The 24,274-nt window shown below is 40.9% G+C and overlaps 1 protein-coding gene across 4 annotated transcripts; it reads left to right on the forward strand.

The window, feature by feature from the left end:
• Positions 1 to 163: 163 nt before the first annotated feature.
• THOC1 (THO complex 1) lies at positions 164 to 22,411 on the forward strand. 4 transcript variants are annotated; one of them, XM_040588574.1, is made up of 22 exons: positions 164 to 311; positions 1,238 to 1,311; positions 1,416 to 1,476; positions 2,915 to 2,981; positions 4,047 to 4,165; positions 5,482 to 5,530; positions 6,038 to 6,133; positions 6,424 to 6,506; positions 7,046 to 7,119; positions 7,703 to 7,811; positions 8,966 to 9,097; positions 11,134 to 11,234; positions 11,404 to 11,470; positions 11,628 to 11,678; positions 12,302 to 12,372; positions 13,234 to 13,257; positions 13,691 to 13,786; positions 14,703 to 14,768; positions 18,013 to 18,096; positions 18,324 to 18,471; positions 19,950 to 20,028; positions 21,935 to 22,411. In XM_040588574.1, exons 1-22 carry the CDS (start codon positions 219 to 221, stop codon positions 22,228 to 22,230), a joined length of 2,040 nt encoding a protein of 679 aa, XP_040444508.1. In that variant the 5' UTR covers positions 164 to 218; the 3' UTR covers positions 22,231 to 22,411. The 4 variants fall into 4 exon arrangements, with proteins under 4 accessions (XP_040444508.1, XP_040444511.1, XP_040444510.1 ...); XM_040588577.1 differs by lacking the exon at positions 19,950 to 20,028 and having other exon boundaries at positions 21,935 to 22,083; XM_040588576.1 differs by lacking the exon at positions 21,935 to 22,411 and having other exon boundaries at positions 19,354 to 20,028.
• The last annotated feature ends 1,863 nt before the right edge of the window (positions 22,412 to 24,274 follow it).

Consider the following 24,274-nt stretch of genomic DNA (forward strand, 5'->3'; position numbering starts at 1 on the left):
GGCTGCTGGCTCCTTCCCGCCTCCTTCTCACCGCAACGCGACGCGCCCGCCCCCGCCCCCCTAGTCGCCTTCCGCGCATGCGCTCAGCCAGCCCCGGGCGGGAGGCGAGAGTGAGGCTCCGGCCCCGCCCAGGAGCAGGCGCGCCCCGCCCCGCCCCGCTCGCGCCGCTGCCGGAGGCGGGACATCTCCAGGACGTACGCGGCGCCGCGCGGGGGAATATGGCGTCATCGGCACGCGCCGCGGAGCGCCGTTCGGTTGGAGCGATGTCGTCGCCGCTCTTCAGCCTGCCCGAGGCGCGGCTTCGCTTCACGGTGAGCCCGGCCGGCCCGGAGGCTCGGCTCGCCTCCCTCGCCGCCGCTCGGAGGGGGACGGGGCGCCGCGTCTGCGCGCCGGTGCGGGGCTGTGCCTCAGCGGCCGCCCGCCTCCCTCCCCTTCCGCCAGGCCTCGGGCCGGACCGGGGCCCGCGGGCCCGGGCGCGGCTCCCGCTGCGGAGGGGCCCGGGCCCCCTGTAACGAGCGCTTAAGGCCGTATAAGTTTGGGGACGGGGCTTCATACCGGCTCAACCCAGCCTGCCCAAGGGAGGAGCTGCCGTTTAGTTTACTAAAATTAATGTAAAATAAAATGAAATTTAGAATATGGCGGGAATTCCGCAGCAAAACGACCGGTAGCGCGTTGAACTTCGCTCTTTTGCGCCTCTGCTGAATTACGCTTTTCTGTTGCCAGAGCAGGCGGGGCTGGCTTACCCAGGCCTCTGGATCCTGCCATTTACAGCCCAGTCTGTTGGACGAGGGGATGGGGTTTACACAAAAGTGGTGGCGGCAAAGACACTTGCTCTGTTAGCTTGATCTCATTACAGGATATAGTAATTTTTAGACCGCCTTGTTAGCAGGAATCATGTCCCAGAACACTATAACCTGCCCGTGAGGCTGTGTCTGTGGGACTTGAGACTGTTGCAGGTGCCGCACTGGTCGCAACGGTGTATTCCGTTGTGTTTCATTTAGCAATATTATTTTCACTGCACCGTTAGCCCAGGTTTGAGGTGTGATGCTCTGCTAGCTCACATATCTGATTTGCTAGACATTTGTTATTTGCCCTACTTGTTACAAAGGTCTCTAAACTGACATACCATGTGTGGCAAATAGATTCCTTAGTATTTCTGTCAGCTGTTAGATACAGGAAGAAGATCCTTTTGGTTTTGTACTGGTTTTGTAACTTTTCTTTCTTTACTTTTTGGTAGACATCCACCAGAGATGCTCTGAATAACAAAAGTATCAAACCGTTATTGAACGCATTTAACCAGATTCCTGGGAGGTAAGTAAATAGTGCTTGATTTTAGAGGGTGCCTTCCAGATAACTTTTAGTAATCTTGTCTGTAATAGTTGGTATTAACAGATGTGGAATATTTGCATTTGCAGTGAAAATGAAAAGAAGTGTACCTTGGATCAAGCTTTTAGAGTTATTGTAGAAGAAGAAATAGTAAGTACTTTAAACTACTACAGCTTATTTCTTGATAAAGCTCAAATTTCTATTTGCAAGTTAATGTATTAATTTAACAGAAACTTACTTTAGTGTGAGGAAACGCTGTTTATTAAAACCATGAATTATGTAAAAGTTCTCTAAATAAGACTGAATATAGATGATCAGAGGAGATTGGTAGATATAACAGAATGGCAGTATTTTACAGATACCACACTGTGGTGAGAGCTGTTGATTAACCCTTTTCCAGCAGTTTTGTGTAATGCTTATGGAAGTCTATGTCTTAAAATTCTAATTCATAAATATGCATTATTCTACAACTATACGAGTGGGGTGGAGTGGGTTGTCACTAGCATGTAACAAAGGTGCCTGTCAGCTTAAAAGAATGATGAAAGGAATCAAGTAATTTTTTTGTTGGTATTGCTTGAATGAATGAGCACGAATACAAGCTGGGCAGAGAATGGATTGAGAGCAGCTCTGAGGAAAAAGACTTGGGGGTGTTGGTTGACAAGAACCTCAGCATGACTTGGCAATGTGCACTTGCAAAAGCCAACCATATCCTGGGCTGCACAGAAAGAAGCATAGCCAGCAAGTTGAGGGAGGTGATTCTGCCTCTCCATGCTGCTCTTGTGAGATCTTAGTTGGAGTGCTGCATCCAGATCTGGGGCTTCTAACATAAGACATGGACCTCTTGGATTGAGTCGAGAGGAGGGCCACAAAAGTGATCAGAGGGTTAGAGCACCTCTCCTATGAAGACAGTCTGAGAGAGTTGGGGTTGTTCAGCCTGGAGAAGAGAAGGCTCCAGGGAGACCTTATTGTGCTCTTCCAGTACCTAAAGGTTGCCTGCAAGAAAGCTGGAGAGGGACTTTTTACAAGGCCATGTAGTGATAGGACAGGAGGAAATGGCTTTAAACTGAAAAAGAGTAGGTTTAGGTAAGATATTAGGAAGAAATTCTTTACTGTGAGGGTGGCGAGACACTGGACCAGGTTGCCCAGAGAAGCTGTGGATGCCCCATCCCTGGAAGTGTTCGAGGCCAGGCTGGATGGGGCTTTGAGCAACCTGGTCTAGTGGAAGGTGTCTGTGCCCATGGCAGGGGGGCTGGAACTAGATGATCTTTAAGGTCTCTTCCAACTCAGACCATCCTGTGGTTCCGTGAAGGCTGACTGTGTGGGATATTAATTGTCAGAGGTAGGTGACTCTCACTACACAGTAGGTATTGTAGGTCTTTAATAGCCAGAAGCAGTCAAGAAATGTTGCTTGCTCAATAAAAACTTTATATAGTTAACTGATAGGTCTGATTTAAGAGATTAATTGATGTTTTGGGGAGTTGAATGTCAGTATTTGTTTTAAATATGCCTGCTTGGAAACAAGAGTTTTCGTTTTGTTTGATATATTTAGGTCAGAATGCAGGAGTTTAATACTGTTTTGTTTGTTTAGATAAACAAAGCTCCATGTGAAAATCTCCTGGCAATTATTTCTCTTGCTATAGGTGGAGTCACAGAAGGTGAGCACCTTTCTCTCAAATCTGTTTGTAGTTTTAGGGACCATTTAGTGAAATTTTAAAATCTTGATTTTTGTAAGTCATCTACAGCAGTTAGCTTTTATAATATGTGGCCCTCAGACTAGTGGTTATTAAGCCTGTTTCACAAGAGGAATGAAGTATAATATAATTACATTCAGTTATATATGTAAAATTTGCGTTGGAATCTTATTTGGTTTGCTTTTTTTTAATAAAGGAAGTTGCATGGTGTTGGTTGCAACATAATTAGCATTTTCTATCTTTGTCCATTACTGTAAAATGTTTAGAAGCCGCCCATCATAATTTCAGAGATGAGATCACTGAGGTGGATAGGTTAAATGACTTGTAGGTTTCTCTGTCAGTTGCTGGCAAGGCCAGAAATAATTTCCGGATATCTGCGATGGTCTCATAGTACTGACCTGTCAATACACAGCTGTTTTTTATGTACTTGAATCTGTTTCTGTAACTGGCTTTTGGGTCAGTAATCGGTGCGCTAATCTTTTCTGAAGAGGCTTTCATGCTCTTCTCTGTGTTTATTTGTTCACATGACACATTAAATACTTGCTTGTTCTAGTAAGTATAGCTCAACTACATAGGTGTTTTTTGAACTGTAGAATAACAAGACCTGTGATACTGAGGCAGCTACCAGGCTGCAGAGCGTGGCAGACAGACTTGGAGCACTGCTTTAGCTGTGCTTTACTTGAGGAAAAGACTTCATGTGTGTGTTTAGTGTAACTAGATTTAGAAGTTGACTTGCAGTCTGCAAAGAGATGCAATGTTGTTTCAGACTTTGAGGTTCTTAGAACAGTGATTCTTTATTTTTTGTTTTACCTTAGTGCAAAGCTCTTGTAAAGCTCATCTCCATACGTGTGCATACAGAAATAGCTTTAATGGGAGTCCACACTTCAGCCCGAGCTTTTTGTTAAGATTTGTAGCAACCCAGGAGAACTTTTTTTCTTTGTTTTTTAACATAATGTCCCTCAACTGCCATGCATCTTAAATACATTTCAGTTCAAATTTGCTGAGTAAAATATTACATGTTCCTCACAGGTATCTGCACTGCATCAACCCCTTTTGTGCTTCTGGGGGATGTTCTGGATTGCCTGCCTTTGGACCAGTGTGACAAAATTTTCACTTTTGTGGAGAAAAATGTTGCTACATGGAAATCGGTAGGTGTTTCTCTAGAATGTGTTATAATTGTGCCAAAGCTTCTGTCGATCTGAACCATTTTTACACAGATTTTAACTGTTTTTGCATCTCTTTGTGTTAGAATAGTAATGTTGAGCACATTTTGTTCTGAGGCTTGAAAATGTCTGGGCAGCAGAGGTCAGAAAGTGAATAATAAAAGAATTCATAATTTTGATTGATCTTTTCTTTCTAACTCCTTTCTCCACAGTATACAGCGGTTGTCATATTTAGAAACTGTAAATTTAACTTCCAATGCACAATTCATATGAGTATACGAATCATATATGTAGATATATATCTCTTGACATATTATTCAGCTTCTTCCTCAGAGCTGCAGGAGATTCCTTCATCTTCAATTTCCAGGGAAAGAAGACTTCTTGGTCACTTCCTTAATGAGCTTTCCATTACAGGACTGTAGCAACAGTGAATATATTGCCCTAAAATATTTCTGCTCTTGAGTAACATTTGGTGTTTTGAGGCCTGTATGAGGGTTCTGTGCTCTTGCTGTGCCATGGTGCTGTAGCAGGAGAAGAGCTGCTGTGACAGGCTGCTGAGCTTCTTGTGCTGCAGGCGCTATTAATTACAGGGAATTCAGCGTCTCAGGCAGAAGTCCTAACCTGCCAGCATTTTAGTCCAAGATCATAAGAAGTCTTCAATCTTAGTGTCCTTGCCTTGCTCTTTGGCAGTACTGCCAGGAGCACAAGTGTCTGCAACTCTATAGGTAACACCAGAAAAGCATTCCAGTCTCTCTGTGTGTTCCTAACTTGAATTTCCTAACCACAACTACCTCCCATAGGCCTTCATTCATGCTGTTCTGTTTCAGATAACATTGTGTCCCCCAGTATATTCACAAACTGTTCTTTGTCATTAATTCAAGTCTCTATCAATTTCTTTCTTCTGCTGCCAAATTACTACTGCTGTGAATGCTCTGAATCTTTTGTTTATTGCTCTTTGCTTACATCTATAAAAAAATGCATGGAATAATAAAGGTAATGAGTGTAAATAATTGTATATTACAGGGGAAAAAATTGGACTCTGCTCATACAGTTCACTGTCACATGTGTTTTTCTGTATGGAGACTGGATTTAAATGTTGTGGTTTATGCCTTCTTGGAATTTGTGGGACTGTTTGTTTTATATTGCCTTTTTGTGAAACCTGCCTCATATAGGGGGAGATACAGATTTGGAGTTAACAGTTGGAATGACTCATACTTGCTTATGGCTTGTGATTGGATTAAAATCTGCTCAAGAAGGTTTTGTGATCTCTTAATGATCTAAATACCTTTACTGCATTTCAGAATACATTTTACTCTGCAGGGAAAAATTACTTGCTACGAATGTGCAATGGTAAGTTGTAGTTTTTCGGGCGGGTGGTAGGGAATTAAAGAACTCCCCATCTCAGCAAATGAAAGTGAATTTAATAATCTGATTTACATTCAGATGTGTCCAATATGTAATAAAGGTAAAAGGCAGATCACTCAGCAGATATTCTTGAGTCTTGCTTATTAAAGTAGAAGTCATTCTGACCTTAGGGAAATCTCTTCATCAGTGGAAGTCGTTATAGAAGAACATCTAAAAAATTTATGGGCGTTGTTATTGCTGAGGAATATTAGAGGCTGTATTTGAGTAGGATTCATTTGAACTTATTTTTTATTGCTATTGAAAGTGTTAGGAGAATTGGTAGAATGCGTTGATCTGAGGAAGTTACTAGCATTTAAATTTACAAACTTAGCTTTTACAAAGCTACCTTTCATTAGCTATGTAGGTCATGTAACTAGCAAGTCTTGATTTCTAATGCATGAGAAATTGAAAGAGGGATAAATGTTAATATTCTTTACTCTTTACAATATTTAGACCTTCTAAGAAGATTATCTAAGTCACAAAACACAGTCTTCTGTGGAAGAATTCAGCTGTTCTTGGCTAGGTTATTTCCACTTTCAGAAAAGTCAGGTGAGATTTTTTGCATTTCATCACACTTAACATCTAACAAAGACTAAATGTGCTGAATCTTTTCAAGTTTATGATGGTTGCAGACCAAATTCAGTTGGAGAAAATTACGTTGCACTTTTACCGTAGTTCTTGTCTCTACCATTGATATTCTGAGTGACTCATTTGTTGTGATTTCAGACACAAGTTTTGAATGCTATTTCTGAGAATTTAGTATCAGCATCTCATAAACAACTAACTGAACAGACTTACGAAGGTCACAGCTTCTAAGACTGACCCTTTGTTTTTCACAGGACTTAACTTGCAGAGTCAGTTTAACCTGGAAAATGTCACTGTTTTCAATACCAATGAACATGAGAGCACTCTAGGACAGAAGGTGAAAATTCCTTTGTCATTTTTCACTCATTCTGCAGTAAATGTCTAAGATTCTTTGTACAAAAATGTGCTACTGTGCTTAATATGTTGTTAATATATTAATAATATATTAATATGAACTGTATGTTCATAATTTGGTTGTCCCTCTTCAAGACCAAGCTGCTGGTTCTGGCAATAGGCATGTTACCTGGTGTATTAAACTGTGCAGACTTGGCGGGGAAAAAAGTCCATTTGATTGTGAGGGATAAACACTGTGACGTAATTACTGTACTAAGTTTCCCCCGCAGTGTACAGAGGATAGACCTGCCCCTTCAGCTTTTTTCAAGAGAAGTCAGGTTATCGTTGCAAAGTGTAGTAAGGTGTTAAGACAGGAATTTGGTGCACGTTTTACTGGAATAATACTTTAGAGATTTTCTGAATTACCAGCATAAGCTTTCTGATCTAAAGCGTAATAGCATGTTTAAAATAAAGGACACGGTGAAAACTGTATGCAAATTATAGTGGCACTTGTATAAGTTTTAAATTATTTTTTCCTGTTAGCACACTGAGGAGAGAGAAGAAGGAATGGACGTAGAAGAAGGTGAAATGGGAGATGATGAAGCACCAACCAGTTGGTGAGCTTACAGCAAGTTTAAAAGCTGAAACAACTTTATGAAGTGAAAGTAAAGAATTGTTTGGGAAATACCCTTAAATGCTGTATTTGGAATTTTACTTATCTCCTTCCCTCTCAAGATTAAATACAGCCTAGTAGAGAGGAATCTACAGAGTTATTTGAAGAAGTTGTGTACTCTATCTGAGAACTGCTGCTGTTCTCTCTTTTTGACAATTTTCCGAATTATCTTAGCAGAACAAATTTTGTCAAGATGTATTCAGGGATTCTGGCTATGTGCTGTACATGCTTTTAGGAGAAAAAGCTGTGCTCGTCTTCATTCCCCAGATAGTGAAAAACTTCTAAGATCCCTTTTTCTTACTATTTTTACTTTTGTGGTGAGAAGGTAACAACAGACTGGATGGAAAATTCTTTTAAAGAGACAAATTCTGAAGTATAGATTTCTCTGTAAGGGCTCACTACTGACTTATTATTTCACTTACAAAATGAGTAATATTTTCTGAAATTGCACATTCCTGGGCGGACTCAAATTGAATATATCTCTTTCAATATTGTTTGTTGGTTTGTGTTTTTTTTTTTCCCCCCAGTTCCATTCCAATAGATTATAACCTTTATAGAAAATTCTGGTCACTTCAAGATTATTTTAGAAATCCTGTGCAGTGCTATGAGAAGGTATCATGGAAAACTTTTCTTAAGGTAATCTTGAGTTCATGTTTTCAACCATTCAGCCCAAGTGAAAATCACCATTTACATGAGTAGGAGAGTGACTGTGTAAGCATGGAACAGTTCAAGTCCTCGTGCCATTGAATAATAGTGCACAAAGAAATGCATCTTGCTGTTTTCCAAAGTGAATCTTTGATGGTAAACAGCATATTAAGATGTGCAGTAAATCCCCTAATAAAACTTGTGTTAGTCAATAACAGAAAGACATCATATGTTATAACAATGTCAGACAAAAAGCAGAACTTGTGGGTTTGGGGTTCTTTTTTCCCCCGCAGAAGATAATACCTAGACCTAGATCATAGAGTTGAATAGTCATACTGATCCCAGTGGGATCCTAAAGATGATAGGTTTCTAATGAAGCAAATCTCTTTATAGAAGCAATGACTCTAATGTCCCTTTCAGCCAGCTGTTTCAGTTTTGCTTAGTATGACTGTTGAGGATAATTTATTGCTAAGCTACTGTGTCTTCACAATTTGTCACTGTTTAATAGCAAGAAGCCTTGTTTTTAAAATTGTCATTCTCTGTGTTCTGGTATTAAGATGTAACATCTGCTCAGACATTCTAATACAAATCTAGTCAATGAGGTCTACATTCTCAGCTTTCAAAAAAACCCGAAACCTCGTGTGTGGTTCAGAGAAACTGGACACAAGGTCAGGCTTAAATCTTTCAGATGAAATTTTTGAGGGTTTCTTCATTGCAGCTTTAAGACTGAATTGATTTTAAGGGTAGTAGTGCAAATTTAACTCTCACTTAATGTGCCTTTCTTTGTATGTATTCTGAACAACTTAAATTGGGTTTGAATATAGCACTGTTATCATGTGGACCTTTTTTCTTCATAACATCTAAACAACAAAGCAGTTGCGCACTGTTCACAACCCATAACATTGTTTTTCTTAGCGTATTTTAAATACTCCAAATGATAAGATGTTCTGAAATGATAAATAACACTTTCACTGTCATTTGTGGTGTTCAGAGAAACCCTACATGCTGGTGGCAAATGGGTTGTTTCAGCTGGCTGATAGCAGGTTTACAATTGATTTTACTTGCTTGGCACTAAGTCTAGTGTAAGTTCTCTTTAACTACAAAGTTTTTGTATTATTTTGATGTGTTAAATAACTGTTTTATAGTACTCAGAAGAAGTTTTGGCTGTTTTCAAAAGTTACAAATTGGATGACACTCAGGCTTCCCGAAAAAAGTTGGAAGAACTAAAAACAGGAGGAGAACATGTATACTTTGCAAAGTTCCTAACTAGTGAAAAGGTACGTGATTTCTTTTCTCAGAGTTGCAGACTAGTTGAGACTGGAGGGAACTTGTGTCTAGTTCAGTCTCCCTGCTCAAAGCTCTCAGCTAGAGCATGTTGATCAGTGTGATGTCCAGTTGGCTTTTGAATGTTTCCACAAGTAGAGACTCCACAGTTTCTCTGGATATCCTGTTACATTGTTTGATCACTTTATTTAGATAGATTTGTTCTCTTCTTTTTTATTTTATTCTTTCGTTGTGGATGGATTGCCTCTGATAATTGGTGATTCAGGGACTTTATTTTGGGAATAAAAGTCTGCAGTAAAGCTGGCATACATTATTGTGTTTGATTTGTAATGTTACATTTAGAAAGGGAAGTTAAAATAGAGTAAGTATTTGAAGATCTGTTGCTTTTTTTATTGCCTGTAGAATTACATTTTCAGAACTTGGCTGATGATGTGCTAACTATATTTTTTGCCTCATAATGGTCTTGTTTAAAATTGCTTTGAAAAAGGTCTTGAGAATTTTTAATTCTGTTAATATTAACAGAATTAATTAACAGAAACCTACCCCTTAATAGCTAAACAGCAATAACAGCTATAAATTCAAACTAGCGCATTCCAATCAAATCTGTTATCTTGAACCCTTCGGGCCCCACGTTGGGTGCCAAAAAGGACTGTTGTGGTTTAACCCCGGCTGGCAACCCAGCACCACGTAGCCGCTTGCTCACTCCCCTCACCCAGTGGGATGGGAAGGAGGATCAGAAAGCAATGTAAAACTCAGGGGTTGAGATAAGAACAGTTTATTAGGTAAAGCACAAGCCGCGCACGCAAGCAAAGCAAGGAATTCATTCACCACTTCCCATGGGCTGGCAGGTGTTCAGCCATCCCCAGGAAAGCCGGGCTCCATCACACCTTCCTCCTTCTTCCCCCAGCTTATATACTCAGCATGACGTCATATGGCATGGAATACCTCTTTGGCTAGCTTGGGTCACCTGTCCCAGCTGTGTCCCCTCCCAGTTTCCCGTGCCCCCCAGCCCTCTGAATGGCAGGGCCCAAGGAACTGAAGAGTCCTTGATTCAGTATGAACATCACCCAGCAACAACTAAAAACATCAGTGTGCTATCAACATTAACATTGTTCTCACATCAGAGCCCAAACACAGCACTGTACTAACTACTAAGAAGAAAATTAACTCTATCCCAGTGAAACCAAGACAGTCACAAATACAAAGCTTGAGTTTAATTCTCAAGTCGTCTTAGTTTTGGAATAATATGTACCTTTAACTTCTAAATGTATGCATTAGTAGATGAGAGAAAGCAAGTTTCAGTGCAGCATAAGCCTTTGACCTGTGAATAGAGAATTTTAAAATAATATAGTATAGAAGGTGTAGAACTGGTTGCTTAATTGACACCCAATAGTCAAAGGCCTTTTTCATTAAAGGATCTGCAAATGTTCCCTTTGTGTGATCTATCATAGTGCAGCGTATAGGGTAGCAACTGAGCAGTGTATCACTGCGCAAGTGTTGATGAGAGTGTATGCCTCTGCGGTAGCTGAACCCTTATGTTGGAGCCAGCAGTTCATAGGGAAGGGGAGCAGGCTTTCCTTCAGTTACTGAAATACTTGAATATTTGTTTTTCCAAATTCTTGTTTGCTTCAAAGTGATGTTCTTAAATCTAGCAGTATAAAACTAGTTAAACAAAAAGCTACGGATACAAGGTGGTTCCTTGTGCTTTTAAGAAATTGATTTCATTAGAAATTTTGATACTTCTTCCTAAATTGTGCTACAAGGTGGTTCCTTGTGCTTTTAAGAAATTAATTTCATTAGAAATTTTGATACTTCTTCCTAAATTGTGCTAGATGACAGTTTACCCATCTTAGTACCTTATGAAACGCTGTCCTGAAAGTATAGTTGATAGTGAATAGAGCTTCTCTAATGACTTAGCATAATCTTGTAAAAATAGTCTTCATTGGGTTTATCTGAAAACATCTGCTGAATTTTTTTCACTTACACATGTTTAATCTCCTTAATGTGTAATTTTTTTGTTGTTGTTTAGCTGATGGATTTACAGCTGAGTGACAGTAACTTTCGCCGACACATCTTGTTGCAGTATCTAATATTATTTCAGTATCTAAAGGGACAGGTCAAATTCAAAAGGTAATATGGAACTTTTTTATTTTGGGGATGGAGAGCTAAGAACTTGGAGATAAACCAAAATACTTTGAAAGAGTTTGTCTCCTTGTTCTCAGGTTCTTGTGAAACTTGCAGAGCCTTGGATTGGTAAACATCCTGTGTTTTTTGTTGTGTTTCTGTTTTTCAATTCCAGTTCAAACTATGTTCTAACAGATGAACAGTCTCTTTGGATTGAAGATACTACAAAAGCAGTGTACCAGGTTAGTACAGTAGATACTTTATAAAGATTACATGGAAGAATATTTACCATGTAATATTATATCAGCCACCTTTGAAGCAGTAACCACCATGTTCTTGGAGGTTTTTTTTCTACATACTCTATTATTTTCTGAATTTTTTTCTCCCTCCCAATCATAGCTTCTTTCAGAAAATCCTCCGGATGGTGAAAGATTCTCAAAAATGGTAGAGGTAAGTACTTTGGTGCCTGTCTGAACAAAGTATATAGCATGTAAAAAGGCAGTGTCGGTTTAAACTAGCTTTTGGAACATAGATGTCGTATCTGAGAGAACTTTTATCTCATCTCTGTAAAAAGATCTCATAACAGCTTTTTGTTTTGTAATCATGGTTTTCCCATGTTTTCATTATTGTGCGTTTCCATTTCTACCCAGGAGAAGGAAAAAATGTGCACATGTAAATACAGGAGACACTGGTTATTGGGGAAAAAAAATTTTAAAAGTCTTTGCAGAAAGGAGTGCTGTGCCCAAAGACATGGGAAAAAGATGCAAGTGAAATTAACAAAAGTTGTTTTCTTGCTTTCATCTTTTCCTTTACTTTGGCTCCCTCTATTTTCTTGTTCAGAGAAGGAGAAATAATAAAGCCTTTCCCACATTTACTGAAGAGAGGAGATACACTAGGTTTGAATAAACTAAACCAGTTGTCTAAGATAACACCGATGACCTTCAAAATAGTGGCTGAAATACACACACTAGAACAAAGTTTTCCCCTTAGTTTTAATAGCTCAGTTAAAAATTTTGAGGTCAACTTCAAAGATTATTATGACCCTAATAATGTGCAGTATTATGTTTCTCCAGCATATATTAAATACTGAAGAAAACTGGAATTCATGGAAAAATGAGGGCTGCCCAAGCTTTGTGAAAGAAAGGTAATTCTGTTATGAAGTAGAAGCTTGCTGCTGCTTGTTTGAAATGCTGGTGCAGCTTTGGAATATGTACGCGTGGTGTATGAACGTTAATGTTCTTTGCATAATGTTCATGCAGCTTTGAGATTTATATAGTTGGATGTCCCTTCTGTGTGCAGAGGGCTGTTTGATTTCTGCCAAAAGTCTTAAGGCTTCATTACATCAGTGAAGAGGTGGTTATGAATGTGCAGGGTCTCAGGAGAGCATTCCTCACTGTCTTATACCAAGAATCCAGTGACTGAGGAGACTGGAGCAAGTTATCTCCGATTCTGCCTTCAGCAGACGCTAGGTTGAAGAAGTTAGTGCCTGACTTGACTTTCCCATATACTGCTTTGCATTGCCTCTACTGAAGCTTTTGGCGTTATGGCTTTGGTGGGGCGTTTTTGTGTAACGGTTCTCCTCTTATGCACTTTATTACGTTTGCCACTTTGTGGTGATTGCTTACCTGAAAGGAAATCATGATTAGGTGGCTTTTGCCATTGAAAGGTTTCCTGTGTAATTAGTTACTAACTAGTGGCAAAACTTGAACTTTGACTCCATGTGTCTACTTAACTATCTTGAGGTTGGTGACCAAACGTTCCGCTTCCATCCTTCTTCATTCTGCACACAGACTGTAGCCCCTTCGTGGTAAGGAGCATCTGTGTCGTTATGCCTTTGCAGATTTCCTTTTATGAAGTGATCAGGTGGAGCCACCTCTTCATGACTTCAGCTGTTTGTGAAAAAGGGGGAGGGGGACTGTGAGAAGAGAGAAATTACTATAGTGGGGAGGTGGGGGGCAAGTTAAATAATGAAATTTGACTTTTATGAATGTTCTGTCTCCTTTAGATCTCAGCCAGAGTTTCAGCTTGGGTAGGTCTTACCATAATCTCAGTGGTCTGGGATCACCGTGATCTCTGGGGTCTCTGATCCCATGAAATCAGGTGCACCTGGGGAAAGAGAACTTGCAATCATAGAGCAGATGATCCCAGCAGCAGGGTAGAGCATACTTATGTGCTGCTGACATAAATGTGATTTGCTTCTTTTTCTATATTGGGACTTTTATGATCGACATTTAAATTTGTGACTGAACTAATTTTAATGTCTGGCAAATCCCCTTCCTTATCCTTACTTTACATTCTCTCTCTCTCCTCTTCCCTTTGCCTCCTTCCACTCCTAGAATCTCAGTTCTTCTGAATACTTCCATTACAATTTAACCATCTGAAGTGAAATGGCTTGATTTTGTTCTCTACGCATTTCTCTACATATTACTGGTTTGATACTAAAGGGCACTTTTTTTCTTTAGACCTCCTGATTCTAAGCCAATGAGGCCTGTGAGAAAGAGGCCAGCTCCAGAGGACTTCTTAGGAAAAGGACCAAACAAAAAAATCCTTATGGGGAAGTATGTTGGAATTTTTTTTCCTTTACAGGGTTTCTGGGGTTTGGTTGGTTAGTTGGTCTGGGGGGCTTTGTGGTGGTTTTTTTTTGCCACTGACTGTTTTTTGTAGTCAGCATTTTTAAAACTTCCTTGCTTTAGAACTGCTGGGAAAGAACAGCCAAGGGATATGTCATTCTTTTAAAACCTGCAGTAGGCTTCCTTTCCTTACAGTCATCTCTTTAGATCCCTTTTAAATAGTCTGTAAGTTACAGGCTGAAAATCAGTGGTTTGTACTTGTCGGATCAGTTTTTACGCTGTTGTCCTCTTCCTGTTTTTGCTTAAAATGTATGTGTGCCGTGGGTTTTAAAATAACATCTACTAGTATTTTAGCCCTGGGGCAAAAAATTCTTGATACGTTCCCTCCAATAAAAGTGCCGTATTTTGCATGATACTGATTGCTGCGTTTTTCCACTTCCTTCTTTAGAAGAAATGAGTCTTTTCATTGTAATGGTTTACCCAACCTAGATGTAGAAATTTTAACCTTGTCTTGAGCTTCAAGACCTCGTACTGAGTGTTTTGTAAAATGTCCCCTCTGAAAGAGCAATAAATTATTTCATTTATCAAAACAAAATGGCCCGACCTTAGCTAATTTGGAAGGAGAGAGTTTTTTTTACTGTTTCTTACCACAGATCAGGAAGAGATTGTAATAGAAATTTAATACGTAATTTTCCTGATTTGCAACATCAGATGCGATTTCTGTCTCTTCTAGTAATCCCTAAGATGTATGTATTACAAAGTTTGTGTGGTGTGCTTTATTATAAAGGCTCTGGGGTTAGAATTTCTGTAGTGTTGTTTCACATGTCTCTCTTTGAACGATGAACATGGAGTGATACCAATGATGAATGTGGAGTTTGGTAAGTGTTTTGCCTCTCTTTTTCAGCGAGGAACTGACCCGCCTTTGGAATTTATGTCCTGATAACATGGAAGCTTGTAAATCTGAGAGTAGGTAGGTATGCCATTGTCTAAAGCTAACTTTAAGCACTCTTAATTACACACAAGATTACAATTATAAAAAAATTGGCATAAGGAAAGTATATAAGATGGTGCTACATGGTATGCCATTTCGCTGTGTGTTTTGAGAGAATTTGGTTGTATGAATCTTTGTCTTGAAATCTCCTTACAGTTTTCTTCACTAGTGTTTATGCTTTGAGTAATATTCATTGCTTGGTAAAGTAAAATCTAATCTAAAAACCAGATGGAAACTTCCATTTGGTAGAGCGTGATTATGCAATTAATTACTTTATATAATAAAGGAAGGTTGCCAAGTGTGGCTCCAATGAGGTTAGCATGCCATTTGGCTGTGATGTTCAAGCAGGCATGTGTGTTGAGCAATGCTAGATAAGAGGTAATTGGTTAACAGGCATTGTTTCAGTGCATACCGGATCTGCCAGTGGTGTAGACGTAGAAAAATACAATTATTAACCCTTCTGCTTGCACAGTTGTAGAAAATACTGAAAATGTACTTTCTATGTAACTGTCTGTCCGTTAAAGATAGCGTGTTCCCTTTTTGTGCAGACATGATACCTAGTTTGAAAATCTGGAAATGGAATGAGACAGTTCCTGAAGAGAGCTTTGCTTGTAGTGGCTGTAAAGGCTGGGTGCCTGGGGTGAGGTGCTAGCTGTGCAGATGTCCTAAGTAGAGGAAATGCTTTTCCAATTGCAAGTTTCATAATTTTCTTCCAGCTCCTATTCCAATTGCTTTTAGAGACCAAAACTAAACAAATGGAGATAAACCAAGAAAATGCATGCCATGGTAAACAGGAAAGAGAAGATCCAGGGGGATCTGGATTCAGTACCAAGTTTTATTGTAGATTTTGTGACTGAATGTGGTCAAGTGACTGTAACTTTTTGCTTTGGTCCCTCGTGTCTTCATTCAAATGGGGTAATACTTCCTTACCTGTCGTCTTTGTAGATAGCTGTTCTTGGGTTAATATAGCAGGTTTCAAATCAGATGTGGTTTTAAGATGCTGGCTTTGGTTCCAGTAGTCAGTGATACTACACTTAAACATGCACGGGGCACTGCTTTCATGGCCCAAACATGTTTTTCAAAACAAAATTAAAGTGAATTTATAGACCAGTGTGCTTCCCCCCTTCCCCCAACTGATCGCTAGCTCTCTTGTAGAAACAGATGTGTCTCTGTCAAACATTAGGTAGGAGAAATACGTGCCATTATGAGCCTGCTTTGCACCACTGATAATCTTGGCTCACAGTAATAACCTACAGCTCTTAAGTAATCTGTATTGCTTACTTGTAGTCTTCAAAGCAGCAGACTGTCCTGATCATTGTGAATATTATTTTTGTTATATTTTTAGGTCACGTTTCCTTATATACTGGTTTGAATACCTTTCAGAAGCAACCGCTACCTGTTCTAAGAGCAGAAACATCACTCACCTTTTTAGTATGTCCCGTATGAACCATCAATACTGTCTTTTAAATCACAGAACAACTGAGGTGGGAAGGGACCTCTAGAAATCCTTGCTCAAAGCAGGCTCAGCTACAGCAAGTGGCCTAGAACCTTCCCCAGTCAGGTTCTGAATGTTTCTCCAAGAGTGGAAGTTCTGCAGCCTTCCTGGGCTATCTGTTCCAGTGTTTGGTCACCCTCACAGAAAAGTTGGGGACATTTTTCTGGTGCCTAAGTGGAATTGCCTGTATTTCAATTTGTGCCAGCTGCTGCTTGTGTTTTCACTGAGTAGCACTGAGTCTGACTCTTCCTTGCTGCCCCCATCAGGTATTTACTGCCCCTGAGCCCTCTCTTCTCCAGGGTAAACAGTCCTAGCTCCCTCAGTCTCTCCTTGGGTGTCAGATGTTCTGATCTGTGCACAGCCTTTTGCATGGCCCCGTGTCTGTTCTGGGGAGTCCGGAACTGGACCCAGCACTCCACATGTATCTTGCCAGTGCCGAGTAGAAGGAAAGGATCGTCTCCCTTGACCTGTTGGTAACCCTCTTAATGCGGCCCAGGGTGTCACTGGCCATCTTTGACAGAAGGAGGCATTGCTGGCTCGTGTCTGCGGTGATGTCGTTCACCAAGACCTTTTCTGCAAAGGTGCTCTCCAGCCAGTCAATCCTCAGCCTGTGCTCGTGCCTGGAATTGTTCCTCCCAGGCAGGACTTGGCGTTTTCCTTTCCTGAACTTCATGACATTCCTGTCAGCCAATTCCTCTGGTCTGTTGAGGTCCCTCTGGCTGGCAGCACAACCCTCTGGTCTGTCATCCACCCTTCCCAGTTTTACAGCTGAGGGTGCAGTCTGTCCCATGGTCAGTAGGGTCAGTAATGAAGGTGCTAGCTAGTACTGGCTCTGGTATTGAGCCCTGGCACACGCTAGTGACAGGCCTCCAGGCTGGACTTCATGCTACTGATAACATCTCTTTGAGCCCAGGAGTTCAGATGCTTTTCAGTCCACTTCAAATAAATAAATTTCTCCTGATGCCTGTAGACTTTGGATCTGTATTGAATGTACTTTAACTGAAGTACCTTCAGCAGAAGGTACAAGAATCACCATGGGGGATGAAATGGACATGTTTTGAGCAAGTCGGGGAGCCACTAAGATGGGATCATTAATTACAACATTAAGCTGCCTAATACTTCCCCCCCTCTAAAATTAGTGATCATAAATAATTGAAATTGTGGAGTAATAGTAGTGTTGCTTTCTCTGGTAGCAGATGAAGCTGAAATGGCGGGGTGGGGCGGTAAAGAGGTTGTGTTTTACTTGTCTTGTCCTGTCCTGTCAGATTGCACAGAACTAACAACCATTGTAGGCTTCTGAGCTCTTGTGAGCTGTGCAAGTGGCAGCATGTTTCTAATGCAGCCAGTCAGTTGTTACAGGTATTTTTATGAAAGTCTCATTTCCTTATTACCAGAATTCTTGTCTTGCATCCCATACTCTTTTCTTCGCCAAATGCTATTGACAGATGCTTGTGTCACCTTCTGGTATGGCAGAAGGTTTAAATGCATATAATAGGCAGTGCTAGCGACTACTGGTATGCTTCAGTGGTTATGCAGTATATAATTTTATAGCAACATGTATCAAACAGATTCTTTGCTTATTTGCAGTCATTAAATTTGAGTAGGTTTTTGGTGTGCGTTTTTTTTTTTTCTTCAGTGAATAAGCTTGAGATGTGTATGAAGGTGTTGAAAACCAGCTATTTTACAGTAGATTGTGAGGACTGTTAAGCTCCTTAATTTATTTTTTAGGGAATATATGCCAACGTTGGAGGAATTTTTTGAAGAAGCTATTGAACAAGCAGACCCTGAAAACATGGTTGAAAATAAGTATAAGTATGTCAGTCTTTCTTGTGTTTCACTTTATTTTGATCTCTTTTTATGTTTGGATCGTTAAAGAAAACAGACTGTTCTCTGCATTACTAATATCTGTGCAGGACTCCAGTAATGTGCCACAGATTTATAAGTGTGGACAGTGATATTAATTAGTAAACGCCTCAGATCTTTTTCTGTGCTTTTATAGATGTCAGATGGTTACCAACCAAACTTGTATTTTATTACAGGGCTGTGAACAATTCTAACTATGGCTGGAGAGCATTGAGACTTCTAGCACGCAGAAGTCCCCACTTCTTCCAGCCAACAAACCAACAATTCAAGAGTTTACCTGAATACCTAGAAAACATGGTAATCAAATTAGCCAAGGAGCTGCCTGTAAGTAATATTATCCTATAATAATAAATGTGGAATTCATTTAACTTCCTGCTTGTCTCTCTGCAGTCCATTTGGTACGTGGGGAGGGAAGGGGCAAAAACACATGGGAGAAAAAAAAACATTGTACACTAAAGTAAAAATTACAAATAAAATTGGTCTAATTATGAAGATCCCAGTAACACCAAACTGAATAACATTGACTAACCAAGTAAGTGCGGAGCTCTGCCTTGTGTTCTGTGAAAAAGCAGCTGTGGCAATCCCATTGGTAAGCCGGAATATATTTGTACCCAGCTACTTGGGTTCCAGGCTGCAGTGCAGACTACTTTTACTTAAGGTGCACGGTGGTGTTATGGCTCACGAATATCAGTTGCTGTGGCTACTGGTTTGGCAGTAAAAGGGGCAGGGTGTGCAGCCAGAGGTACTGTGCTAAGTGTTACCAGAGCTTTGCAGCAAGATTTACCAAAGCTTTCCTATCAGCTCCACTACTTTTAAAATACGTAAAGAAAAGTAGATTTTGTAGAGCGGTAAATTTAAGGCATTAACCCTCTGCACGTTCAATGGTACAAATCTGGGGTCAGGGACGGGTCTCTTCTCATTGCGTATAAAGTGATCTGAGAGAAATTAACAACTGGGGAAAGGAGCATTTTCTAAACCTCTAAGTTAGCACACAGCCTAGCAATTACTTGCGGATATGAACCCATGCTTCTGTGTTTGAGACCTTCCTTATCTGTAATGTGAAACTACTGAGATGTAAAGGTTGGACTGTAATATATAGGTTTTTTGTTTGTTCAGCCATCAGAGTTGACTAGATGCTAATAGCATTTTTACAAGAAATACTGGGAGGGGAAAGCTGTTAATATATTAAGGTATTACTTTATGCAGTATTCCTGGTGGTACCGCTGTCACGTGACAAACGTTACGGCAAGAAGCAAATACATAGGTAAGGCCTGTGATTGAAACATCAGAAAAGAGGAAGCCTTTTGTTCATCTTGGCTGATCAATAGCTAATTCAGAGAACAAAAAGTTTGTTGTTTGCATATTTGTTTGCCACCTTTAAGAAGCTGGAAAGTACAGAAAACTTGAGTGAGGAATAAAATTAGTGAAGAATAAATAAATAAAAATAAATAAAAAAACCTTCCATCAGCAGTGGTCTTATAGAAAGTTTGTTATTTTTTAAAGTAAGTAATAAAGCTAGGGATGTACTGCTTAGTTGTAGTTACTATGAAAAGGAGAAAATCCTGTGAAGTCAGTGAATATTTTCATTAGATTTTTATTTATTTTTTTTTAGTTAGTACTGTTTTATTAGAACACTTGTTACTGGTGTTTTGGAAACAGGAGGCTATAGGGGTTTTCTGGTTCTCGTATGGGATCATGTCAGGTTTTCCATTCTAACATACATTCCAGGGACAATCACAGAGCTGCAAAATTTCTCTTTAAACACAAAATTCATCCAGTGATGTTTAGTTCTGTCATTGTAGCCTCCTTCTGAAGAAATAAAAACAGGCGAAGATGAAGATGAGGAAGATAATGATGCTTTATTAAAGGAAAACAATGAAAGTAAGATTTGCATGTTCTCAGTCTTTTCAGTTTCTCTCTTGATGTGTATTGTAAAAGTTGTGTTTTCACATCGTTTCTACTGAGGGTCACCAGTCCTGGTTACCCCAGCACTTCTGTCTTGAACCAGCATTCGTACCAAGAAGTGCAGCCCTTTCAGGACACAGGGCACAACCAGCAGCTCTCGGTCTTGTGGCCTGCAGCGCTGAAAGCATCCACTTTCATTAGGAGCTTCTTCCAACCTTTTTCCTGCTACGTGATGTATGTTTACAGTGTTAGTAGGTGTTTATAGCTAAAATGTCAGCATTGCTGTGTAAAAAAAAAACAAAAACAACAAAAAAACAACCAACCTACCCAAGTGTTCTTTCTGCCCTTTAATTGCCACGGGTAAGTGCATCCCTCTAGCCCCTGCTGGAGTGGGTAGTTATGGGACTTTCAGAAATGGATATATTCCAACTCTAAGAACTTTACGTCCTCTTAATTTAAAACATCTTAAAGGCAAAAGCTTCTCTGTGAGAAGAGCAGCCTTCCTGACAAACATCATCTCTTATTAATTCCTCTTCAAGAACCAGTCGTTTCATTTTTGTACCTTGCCTGTGACCCTGATATGTCATGCTCCTAAGTGTCCTTCCCTGTGTCCTGTGTCTGTTAATCTGCTGCCTTCCATCCTCATCCATGCCTTCATCTCCTGCGTGTTGCATCTCTCTGTGTTAGCCCTTGGATCCAGCATGGGCAAATGGGATATGCAGGGGGGTGTGGAAGCCACACACTGGGTGCTGCTGGCAATTTTGTTGAAAGCTGCTTCTGTTAGTGGAAGGCCTTCTGTGGGCCTCTGTGCATCTCTTCTGTTGCCCTTTTCCACCCAGCACCTGACCTTTCCCGCAATCTCCTTGCCAGTAGTGAAGTTCTCTCCTCAGCTTAGCACTGCCTGACACAGCCTGACACAGCTTTCTTTAAATCTTGTCTTAAAGCAAAGATGGCAGAGCTGCAGTGCGCTATACACTGTTGTGCTTAGAAATAAGGAAAGTGATCTGAATGCTTTTGTTGTGGTGGTGGTTGTGATCTTCCCTTCTTTCCCCTCAAAGCAGTGAGTTTAGCTCAGATAAATGAGTGTGTAAGTACTGGAGAGAAACTTCCACTTCATGCCATCTGGCTCTTCAGGTGGCGTGAGGGTGAGTTATTTATTAAAATTAAGAATATTATCCATTTCTATGCATAAGCAACTTGGTCTTTAGGGGCTTTTCTTTAAAAGTGTGAAAGAAACAGGTAGTAAGCCATAGATTGTAGACTATGGTAAGCGAGAAATGTGCAAACCCACCTGTGTAATCACTGTGGCACTTGGCTTCTCAGCAGAGCAGAGTATTCAGTGGCTTTTATGTTGGTGCCAGAATGACAGAAAAATCCTTGAAGTACTGACTACACGTTAAGTTACTGTCCTATTCACAGTCCTGCTGCTGATAGGAACAGGAGGCTTTAGTAACTCAGTGAAAGGGAAGCACATTATTTTTTACCTGGGTTAATTCCAAGTGATGTGACTAAAATAAGTCCGACAGACACATTAAAGATCACTGTGTAATTTAATATTATAGTAGACTCATGCATTGAAAATTGCAGGCTGCCTGTCAAAATCCTTGTTTTCATTTGGAGCAGGCAGTTTGGATGTACCCGAGGCTTTAGCAGTTCTCTCTCAATGTAAAAAACAAGATTTTCTTTATCTTGGGCAAGAAGGGAGTCTCTTGAGACTCAGGCAACACAACGGTTCTCGGAGCTCGAGTGGGCTTTAACAACTAAAGGAAAGGTGTGAGTCAGTCTGTTAGTAAATAAATAGCAAGCTTAAAATGGGGCCGATCAGGGAAAGTATCTGGGGACTTTCCCTGTGTCTCACTGATTCTTTCTCTTTTTATTCCAGGTCCAGAGGTACAACGGGACAAAGCCATGACGGGTGAACAAATAGAGTTATTTGCCAGCAGGCTTGGGGAGCAGTGGAAGACCTTGGCCCCCTACTTGGAAATGAAGGATTCTGATATACGGCAGATTGAGCTGGACAGTGAGGACATGAAGATGAGAGCTAAGCAGCTGCTGGTTGCCTGGCAGGATCAGGAGGGCGTACATGCAACCCCTGAGAATCTGATTACTGCTCTGACCAAAGCCGGGTTAAGTGACCTCGCAGAAAGCCTAACCAATGACACTGAAACCAGCAGCTAACTCGCTTCAGATGCTAACTCATCATTTGGTTTTGGTGGTGGTGGTTGGTTTCAGTTGTGACTGTTATGGTTGTTGTCGCTAATTGTGAGCGTTTTGTTTATTGCTGTTACTATTGATGCTAGGTAGCATTTTTGATAGGTATTTTATGTTCAATAAACAATAAAACTTTTTCGTAATGCTGTTCAGTTATCCAGATTTTCTGAGAAAAGGATTACGTCATCCTGATTCAGAAAGAGGAAGCTTCATCTTGGATGGTGGAAAGGTGAAGGAGAGGATGGAGTCAAGGCAGCTTTAGGAGGATTTGGCATCAGCAGCGCTTGGGTCACTCCTGTTGGACGGAGCCAGCTGACAGCGTAATGGCCTGCTGTCTCTGTGTGGTTTCTCAGAGCGGGGGTAGGTGCGAAGGGCTTCCGAGTCATTGCTTGGGGTGGCAGGGAGCTGTAGACCATCAGAATGTACCTGTTCTTTGCGCGTCAGCTTTTGACAAAAAAGGGTTGTGGTGGAGATCCAAGTCATAGTCCCTGTCAGTGAAGAACTGGTGTCCTCAGGGGTGCTGCAGTGTCCGCTGGTCTGATGAAGAACTGGTTTCTCTCTGGACCTTGACAGTCAATAATTAGGGGGGATCCCATGCCTGGCTTTTATTAGTCATTAACTTTAGTCTCCGCGTGTGTTTGGCTACGTAGGAACTCCCCCAAGTCACGCATGATAAGCAAGGTAATTTTTTTGTTCCAGTTCACTGTGAAATGACAACTGGTTTCATTTTAAGGATATGGCTATCTGTTGACGGGTACAAGCTGTTGCATGTAGCTCGACGTTTTCTCTCAAAAAGTGGAAGATTTTTGTGGCGTTAAGTGCTAGCTGGCTACAACTTGTTCTGTGGCTATTTCTTGCATCATGCCGAGCATTTGGAAAACTGTGGATCGGAGAACTTCCTCTCCGCAGAGTACTGCTTCAGTTGGTCATTAAATCATACCTGTGAATTTCCAGGGTGTTTAGCTACCAGCTCGGAGAGGAGTTCCTGCCTGCAGAGCTGCTGCTGAGAGCTCTGTGCCTGGTACGCCACTTGGATTGAACGGTATTAAGAATTCGATGATGTGGCACTTATGGGACACGTGTTGGAAATACAGTACAGCCTGACTGTTGCCTCCGGCTGCAGGTACGATTGGTAGAAGGTATGAAATGTTAACGATTTCAGATGATGAAGGGACTGGAGCGTATTGTGATCTGAGATGTGTGGGGATGACTAACAGCTCCTGAACACGGCCTGCCTGCCGCCTTGATGCTGGGAGAGCTGGGGATGACAGCCACATGGAAGGTGACTGAAGGAAGCTACGTCCAGTGAGTTGTAGTCGTGATAGTTCAGTCATGAACCAGAATCTCCGGACTCATGGTCAAGGCAATAGACTTGGGCACGAGGTGTCCCCCTGATTTACCTTTGATCCAGCAGCAGCGCAGTCCTGTGTCGTTTTGTGCATGGAGGAACGCAGATTTTTTTTCTGCATCATTGACAAGTATGACCTTGTCAAAACGTGACAGCACTGCTCTGGCCTCAGACAGGCTCGAAAGTAGACCCACCTGGGGCAAGACCCTGACTGTGAGGATCCCGACCACTGATTCAAGCCCCCAGCCCTAAGATGCAACTAAAGGGTTTGACAGACCTAGAAAGAAAAGGAGATGGCGTTTTCAGTGTCCCAGCTATTAGTAATTAAGTGTATCTTGTCCCAGTGAGATGACTTGTACAGTTGTCACACATAAGTGTACATGTCTCAAAATTAGGAAAATGCAAGAGCAGCAGAAAAATGGGACAGTACACTTTTTGGGAAGGAAAAAGTTAACCTTTTCTTGTAACTATGGGGCTGTAACCAGTAATAGAAGATCAGTTTTTTCATAGGTGTAGGGTCATGCAATTGTTCAGAGCAAGCAGCTCTTTTCAGCTGCTGCCAGGAGCTTTAAGAGAGGAAGCACTGATTGTAGGACCACAGCTGGGAGGATGCAGTTCCACAGAACAGCCAGCCGGCACAGGCACCATCTCTCCTTCCTCCTT

The sequence above is a fragment of the Falco naumanni genome, chromosome 3, assembly GCF_017639655.2.
Source record: "Falco naumanni isolate bFalNau1 chromosome 3, bFalNau1.pat, whole genome shotgun sequence".
In the NCBI taxonomy this organism is placed as follows: domain Eukaryota; kingdom Metazoa; phylum Chordata; class Aves; order Falconiformes; family Falconidae; genus Falco; species Falco naumanni.